At 46.6% G+C, this 23,080-nt stretch overlaps 1 protein-coding gene across 3 annotated transcripts in view; it reads left to right on the top strand.

The window, feature by feature from the left end:
• The first annotated feature begins 2,012 nt into the window (after positions 1–2,012).
• The window catches only part of MAP3K9 (mitogen-activated protein kinase kinase kinase 9), a 95,485-nt gene continuing 74,417 nt past the window's right edge, over positions 2,013–23,080 (top strand). For all 3 annotated transcript variants that reach the window (XR_013960143.1, XM_080660525.1, XM_080660526.1), the window contains exons 1-2: positions 2,013–2,718; positions 7,813–8,226. Coding sequence is in view for 2 of the 3 variants with exons in the window: in XM_080660525.1 (XP_080516651.1) it covers positions 2,319–2,718; positions 7,813–8,226 (814 nt within the window). In the remaining variant the exon portion in view is untranslated. The remainder of the gene's footprint in view (positions 2,719–7,812; positions 8,227–23,080) is intronic.

The following is a 23,080-nucleotide window of genomic DNA, read 5'->3' on the forward strand; positions in this document are numbered from 1 at the left end:
ACTCAAAGACTCCTCCATATCTTTTCCAGTTCACAGATCCAATGTACAAGAAGAATCTGAACATTGTTTTAGGGCATCTACTCAGAAGTCTTTTCTCAAGAACTCCTCTGGACGCTCTTCAGGACAGTACTCAAATCTCTCTTCTTCAAGACCTCGGATGTGTGGGTATACCGTGTAGCCATTCTGGTGTGCAAACCAGAGCGCTGGGCCTACAAGAACACGGGAGATCTTCCAGTCCACCCCCTCACTTTATGGATGAACACACTGCACTGCAATGTTAAGCACTTTCCCAAGATCATGCAGCTGCTGGTGGAGGAGCCAAAGATGCCTGCTCTGCTTATCTTTCCCAGTTACCCTATTGTCTCCTTTGTCCAACAATTAACCCCAAACTAAAATTAAACAAGATATACTCAGTGAAGCACTAACTCTTGTTAAATACATCGTATCTATTCTTACCACTAAAGGGGAAAAGGTAAGGCAGTTTGGTAGAGACTGGGCTAGATCTTTCAGCATTCAGTTATTTTGAAACCCCAGAAAACCTCATTGGAAATTTTCATTGCTCTGATAGGATTAGAGCACAGAAGAAATAGTAGGGACCACCTATCTCATTCTTTCTTCATGTTTGAGAAATGGAGGATAACAAAAGGAAATATATATATATATTTCTTCTTCTTCTTCTTCTTCTTCTTCTTCTTCTTCTTCTTCTTCTTCTTCTTCTTCTTCTTCCTCCTCCTCCTCCTCTTCCTCCTCCTCCTTTCAGAGAGGAAGGGAGAGGGAGAGATAGAAACATCAATGATGACAGAGAGGCATTGATAAGCTGCCTTCTGCATGCCCCACATTGCGGATCCAGCCAGCAACCTGAACATGTGCCCTGATCAGGAATCTAACTGTATCCTCCTGGTTCATAGGTCAACGCTCAACCACTGAGCCACGCAGGCTGGGCTCTATTTTGGTTCTTAACCTTATTTATATATATGTCACCGTGACCAGAGGTGTAGTTCACCCAGGTGAAAGAAATGCACGACTGTAAAAAAGCTGTCTCTTCAGAGAGACCAAGCCAACTTCGCCATAGTTTTTCCAGCCTCAGTTTGAAGCCCCTGTAAAGTGGTCTCTCTTTCTGAATTCTAAAAACCACTGTATTGGAATCTCTTCTCACAGGAACCCGGAAAAGGAAAGCTGTGTGCACTCTTCGTTAAGGCGGGAACTGTCGTTGTAAGAGCTTTTCTAAAGAACATTTCAATAGGCCTGCAGGCCTTAAATTGGAAATGAAAGGTTACGGAGGTGGGGTGGAGCCAATCCAACTGGTTGGACCACGGCAAAGGCAGATCCAAGAGGGGAGAATCCAAGTTAAGAGGTAGATGGAGAGGAAAACGCTCTCCAGGGGGGCGGGGGGGGGGCGCAACCCAGCTCCCTTCTCCTCTGCTCATTTTCAAAAGCTCACTGTAGGATACAAAACACCGGTACTGCCCAACAGAACCCCTACCCACCCACCGCAAACAAAGAGAAGGGCCTCCTCCAGGCTTTTTGGTCTGAATGAAGTCTGGGCTTTACCTTTTAGGATCCACCCATCCTTCCTCATATACCCAATGAGGCCGCGGCCTCCTCCAGCCGGGAGGTGTTGAACTCTCCCAGGAAATGGACAGGTACCTCGGGCCAATGGTTGGAGCTGCGGCGGGCCAATGGGAGAGAGAACTGCGTGACCTGGGGTTTGAGAATGTGGGAGCCCGCAAAAGAGGGCGGGAACCAGGGGGGCCTTTGACCAGGGCGCAGCGGGTGGAGAGAGGCGGGCCGGGTACTTGGCAGGGTGCTCCAACCGCGGCGGGGGGAACCTGCGGGCCGGTCGGCAGCATCCAATAGGAAGGCGGGTTGGCGCAGGGGCGGGCCGGATGCCGGGGAGCCCGCCCCTTCGGGTCCGCAGGGCTGGGGCGGAGCCAGGCCGCGTCAGGTGGTCCCGGGCGGGCTGGCGGGTCTGGGGCGGGGCGCGGCGCCGAGAGGGGAGCGGCCGCTGGCGGGCGGCTGCGGGCACCGGCTGAGTGAGCAGGTAGCGCGGCGGAGGTGGCCAGGCCGCCCCCAGGGGGCGAGCGCACAGGCTGGGGCTCCTGCCCGCCGCGCCCCCATGCTGCGGTGAGCACTCGAGCTGGTGGCACTCGCCGCGCCAGCCGCAAGCAGCCAGTTCTCTCCGCCCCGCCAGCCCGGGCCCTACCTGCGGCCACTGTCGGGGGAGGGGGTCCCCCCAGCTCTGCGGAGCCGCATGAACAATAGGCGGCGGCGGCTCCAGCGGGTGGCGGCAGCCCCGCACCCTATGGATCGGCCGCTCCATGGAGCCCTCCAGAGCGCTTCTCGGCTGCCTGGCGAGCGCCGCCGCTGCCGCCCCGCCGGGGGAGGATGGAGCGGGGGCCGGGGCCGAGGAGGAGGAGGAAGAGGAGGAGGAGGCGGCGGCGGCCCCCGGGGAGCTGGGTTCCGACGCGCCGCTGCCCTACTGGACCGCCGTGTTCGAGTACGAGGCGGCGGGCGAGGACGAACTGACCCTGCGGCTGGGCGACGTGGTGGAGGTGCTGTCCAAGGACTCGCAGGTGTCCGGCGACGAGGGCTGGTGGACCGGGCAGCTGAACCAGCGGGTGGGCATCTTCCCCAGCAACTACGTGACCCCGCGCAGCGCCTTCTCCAGTCGCTGCCAGCCCGGCGGAGAGGACCCCAGTTGCTACCCGCCCATTCAGTGTAAGGCGAAGGCGGGGCCCGGGACCCTGGCGGGGAGGGGCGGTGGGACGTTGGAGCCTGGGGATGGTCCCAGAGAGACGGGAGCCCTCCTCGAGGGTTAGGCTGAGTGTGGAGGGATGGTTGACCTGGGGCTGGGTGTGTGCGCGCGCTCGGGCCGCAGGGCTTTGGTGGGGGTGCTGTGTGTACCATGGAGACGCCGCAGGCCTTGCCTGGAACCTCAGGCGCTTGGGCTTCTCAACCTTCATCTGACCACCTCAGCAGCAACCCCTGATTGCACTTCCTTAAGCCTCAGCATGAGAATCTCCCCATTTCCCACTGCCCTCCCTCCCCCCTCCCCCCAACATCTCCCCTACCACTCCCCTCTCCCCTCAAAAAATATCTGCAAGGATTTCAGGCAAGCTAGCTGGTGGTTTCTGTCGTAACCTTAGTCCCTAAGTCTAGGACTTCCCGGCCCCTGGTATCCTCTGTCCCCGCCCCTTAAAGGCATTTGCTTTGAAGGAGTTGGGGGTTGTCTCCCGCAGGGCTGGGCTGGGCTGGCTCACAAGTCCCGGAAGCCTGTGTGAACTCAGGGCTGAAGTGTCTTTGAAATGTCGTGTTGATTTCTTGGATGCTAATCTTGTAACTCAGAAGTTGTACCTTCTGGAGTCTCACTGAATACTAATGTGCTGAGAAGGGTGTGTGTTGTGTGGAGGGGCAGGTGATGGGTAGAGAAATGATTAGAGAGGCAAAAGTAAGTCATTCTCCCATGAGAGATTAGGAGGTCAGGGTACAGTGGCTAAATCCCAGACCCTTGACACCTAGGATGTTAAGACAATACATTTTCTTCTTTATTCTCATCCTACATCCTTGCCTATATTTGGTGTTTGCTAAATCTCAGGGGGACCATGCCCATAGGTCCCTCCCAGGGCCTTCCTTCCAGTGTCCTGGTTTTTACCAGTTTCCCAGGAGTCCCCTGATCCACACCCTGTAATGAAATTTCCTTTGTTTTTTCAAAGGATTTAAGCTGCCATTAAAATCCCTCAATCAATGATGCTAGGTGGTTTTAGTAGAAAGATGTAGATATCTCCACGTACCGCTTACACTATATTTGTATTTGAGGGATTCCATAATTTCTTTCCTGTTAAGAAAAATATTGTTGATACATATTTAGCATTCCTCATTCCATATTTTGTATACTTTGCATCTTAGCGCTGATTTAAAAAAATCATCACCATCCAACTTTAAACATTTAGTTTTAAAATTTCATTTGTGACAGTTATCTTCTGGCCCTGTAACTTACTTTCGCTTGAACAACTGTGTTATTATCTTAAGATATTTATTAAATACCACCACTTAATATCAAAATCATAATCTCTTACCCTGTTTTTCTACTTTCTCTTTTTGTATTGGTGATTTGACTATCAATTGATGTTCAAATCGTTAGTTACCTTTGCTTCCCTCTCCCTCTTATTCAATTAAAAACGTTCTGTTTCTGCATCTGATAGTACTTGGAGGCAACAAAATACTTTACGCTGTTTCTATGCATTATATCTTTTTGGCACTAGTATTGGGAAGATGTAGGCTAGTGTCTGAAATAGTGTTGAAGATGAACTTGGTCACACATTGGGAGAAATATGGAAGAATGGTCTGGTGTATTAGAAAACAGTGTCGTTTTAAACACAGGTCAGATTTTGAGGTTCTTTGTGGGTGAAGTTTGATTTTTGTTTTTTCAGCAACAGCTAATGTCAGAGCAGAAGGGTTGTGTGAGGCTCATGAGCTGGAACGCAGTTTCTTGACTGTCTTGTGCTCTGCGCTGTCAGAGCAGTCAGGAGTGAATGAGACTTAGGCTGGAAGCACCCATCCCCAGAAAGCCAGACATGTCCAGTGTGCTACTGTAGACACTCCTTCTTCATTAGGTTCCCAGGACTTAATCTTATTGTAACAAAAGTTACTTTGCATAGACTAGATTCTTATATCTAGAACTCAGATGGTGAGCAAGTAGGCAGTACCTTGTGTTATTGAAAGAATTGACTTGAAGAACATGGTATTTGAAGGTCCTGGTGAGTTATTTTATTTAGTGTCGTCAGGAGTTCTGATCTTGCCTGGAATTAATTCTTGGTAATTCAGAAAATGTAATTCCAGTCAAAAAGCAATTACAGGACCTCGTGGAGAATGGCTACTGTGTTAAATATCCAGGGATGAAGAAATGATAAAGAGGTGCTTGCAAGTCACACATGAGGGAGATTGGTGATGTAAATAATTTCACTACAGTGCTTTGGTAAAGGATGAACCAGGCAAGTTGCTGACAGATGTGCTTCCTACCTGCAGGCTAATGTCCACCAGTTCCGGTGGTGTCACTCAGAAATGAAAGGTGATTGACAACCTTTCTCCAAAGATTTGGAATGAAGTTGAGCCACTGACAACTTTTCCCTGTTACCCTTTTGAACTTCCCATTATGATGTTAGACTGCGAATAGAAGACACTAATAACGATCTGTTTTAGTTTTAAATACTGCTTCAGAGGGAAAATTCTGTTTCAAACTTTACTCAAAACAAAAGAGGTGGAAATTACTAAATCTTACGACAAAGAAAAATCCCCTCCATTGTGGATATTAGAGTATAGCTCTTCATGGAGCTGACAAATAAAAACCACCAAGGAGGTCTTTCATCTTCCTTATTTTAGTAAAAGATGAAAAATGTAGTTCCAAATGTTTTATCTTGGGAGATATGTAGGTATTTAAAAACGTTTCTCCTAATGGAGGGTGTGTCTATTTTCAAGCAGGGCATAAATTAAGGTTCTGACTAATTTATTTTTTTCTTATAAGGATGCATTTTCATATGTACTTAAGATTTTTGAATGAGTGAGATACATACCATTCACTTGCCAAAACCCACCAGAATGTGCCTATACATTTCATTTTCAAGGATACAATTGAGAGCGAATAACATTTGACTCCGAAAATGAAAGAAATAAGGTTTTGTTCCTGATATTCCTGGATATGTCCTTCCGAAGAAACAGAAAACTGTGATGGATGCGACTTGACCTGATTCTTATTTAAAACCAGGTCTTGACTGGAGCAGGGAACGGAAAGAGAGCCCCACATTCTCTCAGCGCAACCAAGGAACTTCTTCCAAGGGAAGGGAAAAGAAAGAAGTACCTTCCTCCCTTGCCCCCGTCCCCTCTGTTCTTTCTTCTATCTGCTTGTAAGCTGTGTTCTATACTTTTCTTTAAGTTTGGTCATAATATTTTCTTAACTAAGTAGCAAGAACCTAAGAGTTTATGTTCTACCCAGAGCAAGAATATTCATTGCTTTGCCTTCCCCACAGAGGTTTTCTGTCTTCTGCAAAACGCCACCCGTGGAGCTGTCCTTTCAGCACCCTAGTTCAGAATCACATCTTTAAAATCCTCATACATTTAAATAAATATTTAACACCTCCTGTGTGTTCGCAACTATGCTTCAGTCCCAGGGAAGAAGGCAGGATAGAAGAGAAAACACAACAGTTCATTCCCTTAAGGAGAATTCACATATTCAGCTAAAGAAATAAGATGTGTAAATACAAATTTGTTAAATAGGCACATACCTTTTCATCAGTATAAAAACTGGTAGAAAACAATGAACTTTCCTTCCCTCCATGATCCAGGTGACTCCTAACATAACTTATATGTTTCTCCAAAAGGGTTTCTAATCTCTCTTTAACATAGGCATATTTTCCCCCCATTCATATAGATGAGATAAGGCAAAAATTAGTAATGTCAGGTTTCATTTTAGGACCTAGAAACACTCAAGCTATTTTAAGTAGAGAGTGCTCTCGCACAGGAAATTAGGTGCTTACAGAATGATCGGGAGGGTAGGGAGAAGGGACTCGCAGGTGGACCTGTAGGAAAAACTCCAAGAACATTGCAGACCTGACCCACCAGGTAGGCTGCTACTTCTCTCATTGGGAAGGCACAGAATCCGGAGCTGTCTTTGAAGCTGTGGATTTAGAAAGCTCGGTTGTTGTTGCAGTCCAAGATTAGGCAACCACTTGGCCTTGCAACATGCCTCTCCTCATCCACAGAGCAAATGATTGGACACTGACTCGCTGTTGCAGAAAAACGCCACCTCTCCACAGCCTTGCTTGCCAGGAGACGCAGCAAGAAGATGGTCTCCATTTCATTTCTGCCTTCCAAATCTTCTGCATCTAACGCAGAACCTAATCTGCATCCAGAACTCTAGCTGTCAGGGAGTCTGGGAAAATGTAGTTTTCAGCTTTCTGGCCTCTGTAGAACTGAAAGACATGCTGGAGGGATTTTAGAATGGATGCTGATTGCTAGTCTGCAGGACCTGCCGCACCATATATTCTTTGGGGAGAGTGCCCAATGAGGTGATAAGCCGGAACATTTGGAGTCAAGATGGGCCATACTTTTTGTATACCAAAAAACAACTAACTTTTCCTAATAGTTTCCTTTGTGCAGACTGCCACTTGCATTACAAAATACAAGTGAATATCAGCCCCAGATGGAATAGAAACACTATAATTAAGCAAGAACAGAGTTTGGAGCACCACCAGGATCTGAGTGGAGAATGGCGGCATCATGGGGCTGGCTGTGGAAGGAAGCAGTGGGCAGTTCCTCTTTTGGTCTTGCCAAAAGTTCAGAAATACATTTTTGTTTTCTTAGTTTTTTAGCAAAGTTTTGTTTGTTTTTATTGTGTGTGTGTGTGTGTGTGTGTGTGTGTGTGTGTGTGTGTGTGTTTGCGCGTTGGGGTTTTATTTTTCTTAGCCAAACTACTAAGCTGAGAGATGAGTATGAGTAAGTCAGGTAAAGATGATGAGACTGAGAAGGTAGAACAGGGTTTTCATGAAAAAAAAGAAAAACCACATAAAATAGCACTTTGCTCATAGAGCAGTACCATGTCCAGCCCAAGATTTGTGTGCCAGTTACAAAGCATAAGGCCGCAGAGAGTAAGTTAATCCCATTTCCTGCCCTTATGGAGTTGCCTTTATATTAGGAAGACAAAAAAAACCACACGAACAGACAAACAACTTGCTGCGTTTACTCATCCGGGTAAATGGGTGATTAAATGGTGTTTTTGGAATGTTTTTGACTTGCTTCTCTTTCCCTCCTCTTTCCCAGTGTTAGAGATTGATTTTGCGGAGCTAACCCTGGAAGAGATTATTGGCATCGGGGGCTTTGGGAAGGTCTATCGTGCTTTCTGGATAGGGGATGAGGTCGCCGTGAAAGCAGCTCGCCACGACCCCGATGAGGACATCAGCCAGACCATAGAGAATGTACGCCAGGAGGCCAAGCTCTTTGCCATGCTGAAGCACCCCAACATCATTGCTCTCAGGGGGGTGTGTCTGAAGGAACCCAACCTCTGCTTGGTCATGGAGTTCGCTCGTGGAGGACCTTTGAACAGAGTGTTATCTGGGAAAAGGATTCCCCCAGACATCCTGGTTAACTGGGCCGTGCAGATTGCCAGAGGGATGAACTACTTACATGATGAGGCGATTGTCCCCATCATCCACCGCGACCTTAAGTCCAGCAACAGTGAGTATGGAGGGATGGGGCTGGAGGGCTTAAGAGCACGTTCAGACTCAGTCCAGGGCATCAGTTGGTGTGGATTCCTAAAGGAACCTTAGTGGGCAGTGAAAACTGCTTGCTTAAAACCATTCCATCCTGGAGTTGAGATGTAGGGCTGCAATGAGTGCCAGGAAAATTGGTTTAGGAGGAGAAGAATAAGGTGCCTGAGGGGTTGGGACACTTCTGAGCTCCCATCAGCAGGTAAGTTTGGCAATGTATAATTCTGATGTACTGTGCAAAAAAATGACGATGACATAGATTTACTTTTCCACTTCAGGGAATTGTGTCTGTAATCACAAAAGGGCTTTCTCTCTTTCGTGGAACATCAGGTAAAGCAAACCTATACCACCTGTTTGCATTTCTCTAAATAGCCAGCTTGAGGCACCCATCAGAGAAGGGGCTCTAAAGAAGAGGAGGCATGTGGTTTAAGCTGTGAGGCCTAGTCAGGTGACAGTGTCAACTTGGAGAGCAGGACCTGGCTGGTAGGCTTACAGATCTCCTGATAGCCTAGGGGTAGTGTTAATTAATTGTCATAACTTCCTAGTATTTAATAGCAGGGAACTGAGAAGCAACTTTATTAACCACCCAGAATCCATAAACTGGATCGTAAAGCAAGTGTTAGACATAATTAAATGGTGAGTCGGTAGACACTTGAGTCTTTTTCCTTGGCTGAATCCACAGGTACTGGGAATATGCTTCTTTTGTGTGGTCATGCATGTTCTCTGTTGCCTAAACTATGTGGCAAAGAGGATCCAGTGTGCTAAATGGTCACTCTGAGCACCCTGTCCAGAGAGGAGGGTGCTAGGACTTTGGTGGTGAGGTGGGCCCAGGAACTTCACGCTCTCTGGAGCCTTCAGCTTTGAGGCCAGAAAGCCTTCAGGCTTTGTTTCGTACCTTTGGCTGTTCCAGAGGTAGCTTACTTTTCTGTTGATGCTTTTGTGAATCTGTTTAAGGGAATGCATGTTAGCCCGGGCCCGTTTGACTTGGTGGATAGAGGGTGGATAGTGTGTCGGCCCTTGCACTGAAAGAAACCCATAATGTTTTCTTTCAGGGAATATAACTATTATATTTGGCATTTCCTGCAGACATTTCTAGAGCATATATGGTTTATATACTTTCCAATTTTTGTTAAGTAGCCTTTATTTATTTATTTATTTATTTATTTATTTATTTACTTACTTACTTAAATATATTTTTATTGATTTCAGAGAGAAAGGGAGAGGGAGAGAGAGATAGAAACATCAACGAAGAGAAAGAATCATTGCTCGGCTGCCTCCTGCACACCCCCTACTGGGGATTGAGCCCATAACCCGGGCATGTGCTCTTGACTGGAATCGAACCGGGGACCCTTCAGTCCACAGGCTGGCACTCTATCCACTGAGCCAAACCGACTGTTTTTTTTTTTATTGTTTAAAGTATTACATGTCTCCTTTTTCCCCGATTGACCCCTTCACCCCCCCTGGTAAGTAGCCTTTATTACCCCTACCTCTTCCACCTGCACCTTCTTCCCTTTAATAATAGAAAATTCATTCTTGTGAGATTATGGAACACTGGGTATGTATTTTAGATAGAATGCATGTGAAGGATTTAAGTTCCATAAAATAAAACCTGATTTCTCTTTTCCTTCTGCCATTATTCTGTCTCTTTAACATGATTATTCTCATACGGGCTTCCAAAATTCTGTTCTTTAACTGTATTAAAGAAATTAAAACTTTTGGTGACCCTTTTTCAAAGTGATTTCCACCTAGAGATTGCTTTGGATGATGGGGTAAGAATAAGCAGATGTGTTGGTACAAACAAATGATAAAGAAGCTGAATTTTCTTTATTTTATTTTTTCTTATATCCTTATCATGCTGGGAGAACTAAGCAAAGTGCTTTAACCTTACATAATTGAGCCCATTTAAAAATTTGGGCTAGGATGATGGAATTGTGAAAGTTAATAATTTCTTATATGAAGTTTTAAATTTGGGTATAATTTCAAGCTGTAAATACAAGGTTTTACCTTATGAGATTTGTGTTTGTAAGTCTAGGCTCTTGTGAAGGAAAAGCTAAATTGTCAAGGATCTGCTGTTTGCAGGAGATGGCAAGAGACCTGAATGTCATTCTGTCATCCAGGAGACAAAGGCCTGGTTCCTTTCTTTGTCCTTAAGTGAATTTTAGGATTGCCAAGGCTAGGATTGCCTTCAGTGCAGTGTATTGTGGTAGGAGGTAACTGATGTCCAGAAGTGTGTAAGGTTCATTGTTCTGCATGGTTGGTGTTGATGTTGATGCCCCCATAAATCTCACAGGTGAGGTGGGGCACCTCCCTGGCATTTACCTCCTTGGCTGTTTGCCTGGGATCGTATACAGCATATCCAACAGGAGCCTTCATGACACAGTTCTTATTTCATTGCTGTGTATACATAACTTGGAAATCATTTTTAAAATGTTATGCCACTTCTTTGCCTCCAGTTGGAGAGTCACAACTTCTTTGTGCTTTGCAGACTTGGGGATACTGGCCTGTCTCCCTTGGCTTTCATTAGGGGTTCCAGAGAGTTGGATTTGGGTCACAGTCATGTGAGGGCAGAATTCTGCAACTTATATGTATTAGTTGACTTTGAACCTCTAGAGAAAAGAATATGTATATATTGGGAAGGTCCTTGTTGGGAAAAAAAAAAGTAGTTGATGATAAACATCTATTACAAAAGGTTCAGCAAAAAAGTGATTTTTAAAAATATATTTTTATTGATTTCAGAGAGAGGAAGGGAAAGGGAGGGAGAGATAGAAACATCAATGGTCAGAGAGAATGATCAATGGGCTGCTCCCTGCATGCTCCCAACTGGAGATCAAGCCTGCAACAGGGGCACGTGCCCCGACCAGGAATCAAACAGTGACCTCCTGGCTCATGGGTCAACTCTCAACCACTGAACCACACCAGCTGGGCAAAAAAGTGATTTATTAAAATGTTATATCATCCTGATCACCTACTTTAAAAAGTATAAGCTGTTTAGTGGCAGTGAAATGTGAACAGCATATAGCATCCTATGTTGATATACAGTATAATCTCTAGTAAGCTTAGGTTTGACTGTATATAACCTAAAAAGAACAAAACAAGTTAACAGTGGCTAAAACAAGGTATGCCTTCATTTGCCTTTGAAAGGAAGTCTGGGGGAGTTTTGGGGCATCTGCACAGTATCCTCAGGGGCCCAGGCTCCTATTTTTCACTCCATTATCCCAGCACATGGCTAGTATCCTCAGGGGTCGCCTTACTGTTCAAGATGCTATTATTTGGTCTAAGTCAGTGGTCGTCAAACATGTGGCTCGCGAGCCGTGGTTTGCCGCTCTGGTGACTAATGAGTTTGCCGACCACTGGTCTAAGTCATAAACCTGGAGAAGGAGGAAAGCAGAAGCACAGAAGTTGTCTCCCATGAACCTCCCAGAAGTCCAGTACAACACATTTGCTTGCATTAATTGGTCAGAATGAAATCATATAGCCATGGCTAGTACAGGAGAGGCTGGGAGATGGAGGATTTTGTTCTGGGTGCAGTGGGTGCAGCTAATAATCAGGGTGTATCACCAAGGAAGAGGGAGAGCATGGCTGGTGGGGAAGCAGCTGGCAGTCTTACCATGGAATCTCAATGCGGGACAAACGTTGGGAAGAACCGTTATCTCAGATACTTAGCATCATACAGCCAAACAAGGCTAGACAGGCCCTGGGATGTGTGGCTCAGACCCCTGATTTAGCTAATGGTTTACTTTACCACATTGCATCGTTAACTTAAACATCACTTCGTGAAACTGCTTGTAAAAGCGCTGGCTGTAAAAATGGATTTATGTGGCTCTGCTCCTTCAGACAGGGGAAAACCTGATTGTTAGCAACCGTGTTAGTGATCGGTGGTCTTTCAGAGGAAAGATTGTCCTTTTGGGGGTAGGTAGATGGGTTTCAGGGTTTTGACTTACAGGCATTTGGCAGAATTGCAGTTTAATAGTAGCCATTAAAAGTTAAATTAGTGTAAAAATGAGGCCATATGAAAAAGCTTTGGAAAATGGAAAGCCTCACCCAAAGTGAAGACTGTGTTCTTTTATTATTAAACTAGTGGCCCAGTGCACGAAATTTGTTCACATTAAAAGGGAATTAATTAGAGGAAATATTTTAATATTGCTATTTGCCCTTTCTCAATAATAGAAGTGTCAGAGATGAAATAAAATTAGTAAAATATATATGAAAATAATATGTAAATTTATTAATAAATAAACAATAAGCCTCATGTCCCCTGGCTGGTGCCGGGTGGGGAATGCAACCTCACGTCCCCCGGCCGCGCTGCGCATGCAGCCCTGCCGCACACACAGCCCCACCCACCCATGCTTGCTGTGCATGCAGCCTCCTGCTGATCGGTTATTACGGCGTGAGGGTATCACGACCATTTGCATATTAGCCTTTTATTATATAGGATAACTTATTTCCTCCTCTTAGAACACATGGAAGAAGCATACAAGCAAAAGCCGTGTGTTTTTCCAAATTTTGCATTTGTGCATATTTGTTCTCACTCCCAAGTCATGCACAGAAAATCTTAATAAACATTGCTTGTAGTATGCATTCCCCCCCGCAACACTTGTCAGTGTATTGTAGCCACTTTCTCATGTAAGAAAATATTCTTTTACTACCAGATATTTAAAGGTTGCACAGTATTTTACTATTTAGATATACCATCCTGTATTAACAGTCAAACCCTTATCTAATAATAATATTAATAACAACTACTAATGCTTTCTGAGTGCTCCCTTTAAGTCAGGCACTGTCTAAGCATTTTACCTAGATTCTCTTTTAATTCTCTCAGCAACCCTACAGGGTAAAGGCTATGAGTGTCTTTACAGATGAGGAAACTGAGGCTCGGAAGGGGTCAGCCTCTTCTCTAGAATCTCACTGCCAGTCCTAAGACCAAGCTTGGAGCTCAGGTCTGACTCCTCAGCTTGTGTTCCTAATTACTCTGCCATCATTGGCACACTGTTGTTGGGCAGCGGGGGTGTTTCACTGCATTATTTCTGTGGCCCTATAGTACTGAAGTTTTGTGTAATTAGAAGTGATGTTACTCTGCTCACAGAGCCATGGCATCCACATTTCACTAATGTACAATCGATCACCTTATTCTTGATTTCCTAGTTGAAAGAACAGGTGAGTGGTGAACTGTATTTGGTTTGGGACTAGCCACACGTGCCTTCCTGTTTTTGGATGTCAACTTATTCTTCTCATGAGGTTTTTTGCTGCCTTATTTCCCTCTTTTCCTCAAAGGTACTTGCCCCTTAAGCCAAGCTGGTTTCCTCTTCCCCCCGGGACACATCCTGTACTTCTCAACCACTGCACCCTCATCACACTGACCCTTGCTGTGGGAATAATCTTGCTTTCAGGGTGCTCTCGCCTCATCTCTTTGCCTAGCCAAACCCCACCCAGTTTCCTGTGCTCAGCTCAAAGCTGGCTGCTTCTCCTACCCCACAGCCCGTCACTGTAGTCAAGGCTGAGTAGTTGCTAAATATGTTCACCTGATGGCATGTAGAAGAATATTAAGGAACAAGGGACTAGATCTGCTAGGCCAGTGGTGGGCAAACTGCGGCTCGCGAGCCACATGCGGCTCGCGAGCCGCGGTTTGCTGCTCTGTTGACTAATGAGTTTGCCGACTCTCGATTCCAATAATTACAGGCTGTTGTTGTTCCTTGTGATTAAGCCCCTATCCAGTGGTCGGCAAACTCATTAGTCAACAGAGCCGCAGTTTGCCGACCATTGTGCTAGGCCAGTGGGTGGAAACTCAGATGCTTTCCAGTCGGTCAGTAAATTTGTGAAGCAGCTGGTGTGAAGGTGTAGGGCTTGGTGGGAATGATGGCGAAGGGCACGTCTGCTCCACCCAACACAGGCCGATGGAAAACAAAGCAAAACACTGTGCTGGCCTGCAGCTGGCCGCGAAACTGCATCCCTGGCCTCCTGTCTTTGTGAGCTCTGATCTCAGGAACATCCCCTATGTCTCTAAATAGATTTTGTGTCTTTAGTTTTCAGGCACTTGAATGAATGAATGAGTGAACGAGTGAATAAAGTAGCACTTGAACTGTCTGCTTGCAGGATCTCAAAATGTAAAAATTCCCGTTTTCTTGTCGGAGGTCGCTTGTGCCTCATTTGCATGGAAGTTGCTTTGGATCCTCATTATAATCTCCAGGCCCTTGATCCTTGCTAACATCTGAGTTCATCGACCTGTTCTGGGTGCCGCGTGTGGCATTTTTACAACATTCGTTAGCAACCTCTAGGGCTTTGCCCTCTTCTTTCTCTGCACCCTTCCCAGTTGCTCGCCCCCAGTGGCTCTCACTGGCCAGTGTCTCCATAGCAGCCAGTTGCAGCTGCCAGGTGCTGCTGGGTCCACTGCCAGCCTGTCTCATCCATCCTCGGCGTTCCTTTAGTCCCGGCTTGTGAAGCCCTGTCTTGTTCTTCACGGTGCCGGGTCCAGTTTTGTTGAGTTGTTTGATTGGCTGCTCCTTTGCAACCGGAGGCCCTCCCTCCCAGTTCTGTGCTCACAATGCTTTGTGCCTGTCTCCAGCCTTTGCTCAGAGTTCACCAGGCAAGGAGAGGAAGACCTGCTTTCCTACAGTGGGAGGAGCTTCCATCTTGCCCTTCGCCTGAGGCTGGCTCTAAGTTCTAAGCCCTGGCGTGCACCTGGACTGGACCCTGGCCTCAGCCCCTGACTGCACTCCCTGTGTAGGCTTTCCCCAAGGCTGCCAGCTTGCTGGCTGCGAGGTTTGTGGAGCCCCGTGACCCACTAGATTCCACTCTCTAGTGTCCTTGTTCCTGCACACATTCCTCCTGAGGTGGAGCACATTCCTGCCTTAGGGATGAAGCCTCTGAGGCAGTGGCCTCCTGGCCAGCAGCAGTGTGGCAGAAAGGACCTGCCTAGAAAAGGTTGAGGAGTAGCCATAAACGTAGCTTTCCAGAAGGACGGGTGGGGAACGTCTGGCCATAAAAGGCCTGTGAAATAATTTGGTCTGGCCCTGCCACGGCATTAGGAGTGAGTTAATTAAATGTTTGACCAAATAGAGCAAGCTAATTTTTAAGTTGATAATTTTGTATGGCCTGCGAATGATCTTATAAATATCCAAATGGCCCTTGTCAGAAAAAAATGTTCATCACCCCTGCTATAGGAGAATAAACTAGAACAGTGGTCGGCAAACTGCGGCTCGCAAGCCACATGCGGCTCGCGAGCCGCGGTTTGCCGCTCTGTTGACTAACGAGTTTGCCGACCACTGAACTAGAACATTCTCAGGGTGGATCTGGGAGGCAGTCAAATATCAGCTATAGAGAACCCAATTCTTAGTCTTTCTGAGAGGTTCATGAATGACTTTTTCTATGACTCATGAACACATCTCCAGCAATACCAGGCTCTGGTATTTCTGAATCCTTTTCCCTGTTATTCTCCCTATTTCTAGTCTTTGGGGTGCTTTGCTACAAGTTCCCTCTCACAGAGAATTGGAGGATGACAGATGAGTCTTGAGGACTTTTCCAGGCAAAAGTACACACGCGCTCAGCGAATTGGATTTCTCTTTTGGTTGCAGGAGACTGTACCTGCAGTCCGCTAGCAGCCCTCAGGCATGCCCCAGAGCGTTGTGGTCAGTTGATGGGTTGCATTTTCCATGAATACAGAGACCGCTTCTGCAAGTTAAAATGAATACATAAGTGAATAAAGCTGAAATGAAGCAAGCCACCAGCCAGGTGACACGCCTCAGCAGAAGACCCCAGTGAGGCCAAGAGGTCTGACCTGCGGGTTGCATTGTGTCTTCGGTTCTTTAACTTTGTCTGGGAACCTCGGTGCTTCCCCACAAAGGTGGTTCTGGTGGTGTGTCAGTTTGAACGTGTGGTGTTGGGAATGTAACAGTAAGCAGAAACAGATGCTGTCATGATGGGTGAGCATAGTAGAGGGAAGGTGCAGGTGACATGAGAGTGACTAACAGGGGACATACCCGAGGACATACCCGAGAGTTTGCTGAGGATGTGGTCTGAAGAGAGAAGAGGACTTAATGAGACAAAGTGTGGAGGGTAGGTGGGGCTGGGAGGTTCCAGGCTGGGAGACTAGCAGACACAAACGCCCAGTGAGAGCATGGCCTCCCGTGGGGAAGGGGGTGGCAAATGGTGCCCTTGACATTCTCTGTGGATTTTCTTGCCTCAGTCTTTTCCTGTGGTTGGAGGGGCTTCTTTGTGGATTGTTTCCCCTTCCCCCCCCCTCAGGTTTGCTCTGGAAGCCGCCCACTTTCCCTTCCTCTGTGCTGACCCTGGGGGCTTCTCTGTAGCTTACTCAGTGGGGCTCGAGTGGCTTGGGGCCCTGGGCAATATTTAGGCACCTACAAAGCCTGCATTGGAGTTGGAGCAGAAAAGTGTTGTGTGCAGGGTTTTGGTAGATATTTCTGGACTATGACTGAGCTGTTATCATGGGGGGGAAAAGCCTCGGTGAAGGAAGGGCTGGGTGGGCTCAGAGCAAGAAGGGTTTTGAAAGGTGTATGGGCTCTGATTCCTAAATACAGGGTGGGGCAACAGTGTTCATATGGAAAATAACACAATAATTGATAAATAATAATACCAGAATAAACTCTGTTTCAGATACTTATAAACAACTGTAAACCTACTTTTGCCCCACCCTGTATTTCTTTTGTCTCGTCTCCTTTACCCCTGTTCCTAGTGTCTGCTGGTTTGAGCCACTGTTGCCTTGAAAGTCGAATAAACTATCATGTCTTCTCTTCCTTAGTTCTCAACCCCAAGCGAACCTGGTAACAGCTAAGTAGTGACCTCCACCTTTCACAGGTGGCCGGTGGCACTGCCATCGCTCAGGGTCAAGATGTGTGCTTCACAGCCTCTCTCTCCTTTCCTCCATGGTGGGAAGTTTTCCACTCCTCACTTGGCGCTTCGCCTCATTCCCATGAGGTAGCTCAGGATCACTATGGATATGGACACTGAGACATAAAGTGGTGACGTCAGTGGTCTGAGTCAAGAGAAAAATGTAGCTTCTCCCCAGGTCGCCCTTGGAGTCTCCTTCAATGCCCTATCGGCTTCTTGTAGAACCATACTTGTTCTTAATTAGGAAGGGCTTGAACCCCTGGATCTATGCAAAATGTGTATGGGTTCATTTGGGGAAAGGGTTATAGCTTTCACCTGTCCAATTCTCAGATAAAGTTATGAATCAGCACCGTTACAGAGAACTTCTTTGAGCATCTCGGTAAGAGGACTGGTGCGGTGGAAGGGACACCTGCCCAGTGGTGCTGACTGGCTGGGTGGCCCTGGGGTACATCTTGTGCTTTCTCTGGGCCTCAGGGTCCTCGTTTGTGAAATGAGAGGTTTGGATGAGATTGTCTCTGAGGTCCCTCCCAGGAATGACATGTGACGTAAGTGTCAATGTGTGTGTTTTGGGAGTAGGTGAGGACTACATGATCTGTCTGAATCTGTGCGCAGGCCACTGCAGGCCCAGGTTCCCCCTCTTTCCAGCTTCTTGTTGCAGAGGCCAGGCGCCTGGTGGGGAATCTTCGCCAAGTGAGAAGACAGTTGACAGGAGCCCACAGGTGCTCCCTTCCCCCTTTGCTGCCCAGGGGCATGACAGATGGCCTTGCGGAGAGAAGATGCTCTGGTCACATGCAGCATAATTGGGATTTACAATAAACCAAGGGCAGCCTGCATCCACAATCAGGACACAGCCCACTCTTCTGTCCTTGGAGCTGGGTGACGGGCATCCTAGTGTCTCAGGGCTTTGAGTACTGGCTTCCCATCCACTTTTCTGAACGGACATAAGGCTTTTCCAAATGGCGCTCAAGACCATTTAGATGGTTTTAATTGTGTGTTTCTGTTCTGCACTCACCCATACAACTGCAGGAAGACTTTGCAGGCCATTAGGCTGTGACAGTGAGCTACAGAAATGAGACATATTAAAGCTGTGGATTACATAGCCCTTTCCTTCCGAACTTCCCTGGGGTTTTTATTCTCTGTAGGAAATTTGAAGGTTTTCATATGAGAAGAAAGCATTTCTCCCTTAAGCTTGCTTTTTGGAACCACTGTGCTCTAATGGAAGGGACACTGGCTTAGGCGTCAGAGCGACTTGGATTCAAGCTATTTCTTAAGCCCCCGACACTGGGCATGTGGCTAGGATTCTCGTCTGTACGATGTGGATAGTCCAGAAAGGAGCAGGCTTGTCCCAAGATGGTGTGTCATGCACAAACCACAGTCAGCAGTGGGCCTGCACTTTCTTCCCTCTTCCCAAGGAGTAGGAGAACCTTCTTTCTGTTCCTTGCTGTTTGAGGTGTGCACAGGATAGAATCGGGTTTTTCTTTTTATTATGAGGATTTTCAGCAGCCCTAAGCTGCCGTCTCTCAAGCCGGCCAGGTGTAGTTTTACCGCTTCCACTGAAATGGGCAGAGTTATTTCCGCGGAAGCTGCAGAAGAAGATTGATCCCTGCCAGCCCCTTCCAACTGTGCCTGGGCCTCTTGTGGACCCAGCTTAACTCGCAGTGCTAGGCCCCCTGAGAAATGCTGCCTGGTCTTATTATGGCCTTTGGCCTGATTGAAAGGGACAGCTGGCCAGTTTTATGGCTCGGCTGGCCTCTCGGCTGATCATTAAAATGCTTTTGCCCTAGGAGGAAGGCCATATATTTCTCTCCCTCTCCCTTCTCTGCTGCCCCACTCTGTGGCTGAGGTCAAAGGGAATAGATGCCTTTTTTCCAAACCCTCCTCCCAGCCTTCCCAAATCAACTTTAGCATTCTTGTTGCACAGTCTCCTTTAAGACTGGAATATTCAGGGTGGGCGGAAGAGATTTTGAGTATTGTGGTCTTCTTTGGAAGGAGAATGGAGTGTGATTACTCCCTTTCCATCTCTGTATAGCAGCTCTTACTTCCTACTGCTTTTCCAAATCCGGTTGTGCCAACCTCCTGGTGGGGAATCTCCATTTGGGGGGAAAGGGTTATAGCTTTTACCAGTCCAAGACTCAGATAACATTATGACTCAACACTGTTACAGAGAACTGCTTTAACTGAGCATCTGGGTAAGAGGACCGTAGCGCGTAGAAGGTCCTCAAGAAATGTTTGTGCTTTTGATCGTCATAGGTTCCGGTGCTGTGCCTCTTCCCATGTACTAACTACCCGCCTCAAGACATTCTCCAAACAATGCCAGAACCCCTCTCCTGTAGAGCCCACATTTAGGATGTGAACCCCCTTTCCATTGGAGATGAGCCCGCTTGAGTTCTGGGTGAGACTGGGTGTGAGCCCTGGCTCTATTTCTTGTTAGCTGGGACCTTGAGCAAATGAGAATCTCTGTGCCTTAGCTTCTATAAATGTGAAATGGGGATAATTATAACCCCACCGATCTCATTTTACAGGGTAGACGTGGTGCTCTTAGAGGTGCCTGGCACGCGGTAAGAACTCCATATACTGACATTATTATTGTAAATCCAGCGACTACATTTATTCCCTCAGTATTTAGATACACAATTTGTGATCTTGTACTTTTGAGTACAATTTGTCTTCTACCTGCATTTTCAGTATTTTAATCGTATTCGCTCCAATTGCACAATGGGTTTTTAAAATTCAAAGATGTCAAAATAGTGCAAAATTGAAATACAAAGAAAAGCCAGTCTCTTTCCTATCCTAAAGTTCACTTCCTTTTTTCCCCATTTATTTATCTATCTATTTATTTATCTATTTATTTATTTATTTTAATTTAATAAATCTTTATTGTTCAGATTATTACAATTGTTCCTCTTTTTTCCCCCCATAGCTCCCCTCCACCCAGTTCCCACCCCACCCTCTATCCTTACCCCCACCCCCTCACTGTCCTCATCCATAGGTGTACGATTTTTGTCCAGTCTCTTCCCGCAACCCCCACATTCCTTTCCCCCCGAGAATTGTCAGTCCACTCCCTTTCTATGCCCCTGATTCTATTATATTCACCAGTTTATTCTGTTCATTAGATTTTTTTATTCACTTGATTTTTAGATTCACTTGTTGATAGATATGTATTTGTTGTTCATAATTTTTATCTTTACCTTTTTCTTCTTTCTCTTCTTAAAGAATACCTGTCAGCATTTCATATAATACTGGTTTGGTGTTGATGAACTCCTTTAGGTTTTTCTTATCTGTGAAGCTCTTTATCTGCCCTTCAATTATGAATGATAGTTTTGCTGGGTAGAGTAATCTTGGTTGTAGGTTCTTGCTATTCATCACTTTGAATATTTCTTGCCATTCCCATCTGGCCTGCATCATTTCTGTTGAGAAATCAGCTGACAGTCATATGGGTGCTCCCTTGTAGGTAACTAACTGTTTTTCTCTTGCTGCTTTTAATAGTCTCTCTTTGTCTTTTGTTCTTGGCATTTTAATTATGATGTGTCTTGGTGTGGTCCTCTTTGGATTCCTTTTGTTTGGGGTTCTGTGCGCTTCCTGGACTTGTAAGTCTATTTCTTTCACCAGGTGGGGGAAGTTTTCTGTCATTATTTCTTCAAATAGGTTTTCAGTATCTTGCTCTCTCTCTTCTTCTGGCACCCCCATAATTCGGATGTTGGTATGCTTGAAGTTGTCCCAGAGGCTCCTTACACTATCTTCATATTTTTGGATTCTTTTTTCTTTTTGCTTTTCCGGTTGGGTGTTTTTTGCTTCTTTGTATTTCAAACCTTTGACTTGATTCTTGTGATCCTCTAGTCTCATTAGATCTCTGTATAATATTTTTTATTTCAGTCAGTGTATGCTTAATTTCTAGTTGGTCCTTTTTCATATCCTCAAGGGTCTCGCTAAATTTATCGGCCTTTTCTAGAAAATTCTTGAAAAACCTTATAACTGTGGTTTTGAACTCTATATCCAGTCATTTGTTTTCCTCCATTTCTTTCATTTGTGACCTGTTTCTTTGTCTCCACATTTTGGCTGCTTCCCTGAGTTAATAGAGTGGCTTTGTGTGCTAGGTGTCCTATAGGGCCCAGTGCCTCAGCCTCCCCAGTTAACTGAGGTGGACACTCTTGGTGCACCCCTTTGTGGGCTATGTGCACAGTCTTGTTGTAGTTAAGCCTTGATTGTTGTTGGTATCACTGGGAGGAATTGACCTCCAGGCCATTTGGCTGTGAGGATCAGCTGTGTCTACGCTGGGAAAGCTTCTGTGCTGTAGACACCCTTATGAGACAAGACTTGCAAAAGCCTCTGTGCTCAGCTTGGATGGGGCGGAGTCTCAGCGCGGAGCAGACAGCATTGGTTTCCTGTCAGCCCTGCCCTAATAGGCCCCTGTGTCTCGGTGTCCCATGGTAATTGCTGCAGGCACCTCTGAGAAAGCCGCCCTCAAGTTCTGCCTGCTGCCAGACAGTCCATTTTCTCCCCGAATGAGTCTGGGTCCCCGGAGTCTCGCCCAGAACTGGAGTTCAGTGCAGTCAGGAGCTTTTTTCTCCCTCCCGCTTGAGAAAGCTAGCCGCGCACTCAGTTGCCTGCCCTCTTAGCTTGCATGCGTGCCTCAGTACCTCTACCTTCCGCAGTTCCTCTGAGTCTCAGTGTGCTTTTCTCTTTTCTGACAGTCCAGTTTCACCCCGTATGAGTCTGGGTCCCCAGAGTCTCGCCTGGAACTGGAGCTCAGCGCAGTCGGGAGCTTTTGTCTCCCTCCCGCTTGAGAAAGACAGCTGCGTACTCAGTTGCCAGTCCTCTCCGCACACGCGTCTCAGTACCTCTGCCTCCTGCAGCTCCTCTGAGTCTCAATGTGCTTTTCTCTCCTTCTAGTTGTAGAATTTCCACTCAGCCAGCCTTCCTGTGGTTCTGGATGGTGTCCGTTTTGTCTTTTAGTTGTAGTTTTGAAATGGTTGTGCGAGGCAGCAGTTTAGGCGTTTACCTATGCCGCCATCTTGGTTTCTCTTAAAGTTTACTTCTTAGAAACAAATGGAATTAAGGTTCTTTGGGTTTTCTTTGATAATTTTTTCCTATGAAAACAGGAACCCCAATAGGATTCCTGACAGCAGAGTTGTTGTGCTCCTTTTTCCATCTTCCCCTCCTCCCTGCCCCCCTCCCTAGAATCATGCCAACATAGGACTTTGCATGTGGCAGTCCAGATGCTGAGCAGCAGTTCCAACTTTGCTATGAAGTCTTGCCTTTCCTGTGCCTAGTTCCTTTCTGGATGGACTCAAACTCCTTTACCGAGTGAGCTCTGTTTGCTTCCGTCAAGCCCTTGCTTTTATGTATCCATTTTATAAACTTTAGGAGCTTGGAATCCTAAGGGAAGGTGTTCCCTGGAGTTATGCAGAGAGTCAGAAGCCTAATGTTTGCCTCTGGAGTTGCCCACCTGGGAAGGCTCTTTCTTCCCATCCCCGTGGGTTGGGGGTGGGTAGGGGTGAGGGCTGTGGCCACACCAGTGCAGCTACAGGGTCCTGGCAATGATGGGTATTGTAACTAAGACCTTTCCCTGCAAATCCGTGTGACTGTTTGCAGCTTGTTACCTGAGAAGGCAGTGTAACAGGACAAAAGCATCATTGAAAAAGGAAAAATTATCCCAGATTTCACTGTGTAAATGTTTTTATCTACACTAATAAAAGAGAAACATGCAAATTAACCATCACTCTGCTACCCCCACCAGCCAATCAGAGCGAGTATGCAGATTAACCCAACAAAAGATGGCGGTTAATTTGCATATGCAGACAGAGTGAAGACTGAAGACAGCATAGAAGGAAGAGGGAGGGAAAGTGGAAAGCAAGGCGGCAGTGGCAGCAGGAGGGAAAGCACGTGGGGGGGGGGGCGGTGGCTGCAGGAGGGAAAGTGCAAGGGTTGGGGGGGTGGCGGCAGGAGGGAAAGCACGTGGGGGAGGCGGTGGCTGCGGGAGG

Source organism: Plecotus auritus, assembly GCF_963455305.1.
Source record: "Plecotus auritus genome assembly, chromosome: 1".
In the NCBI taxonomy this organism is placed as follows: domain Eukaryota; kingdom Metazoa; phylum Chordata; class Mammalia; order Chiroptera; family Vespertilionidae; genus Plecotus; species Plecotus auritus.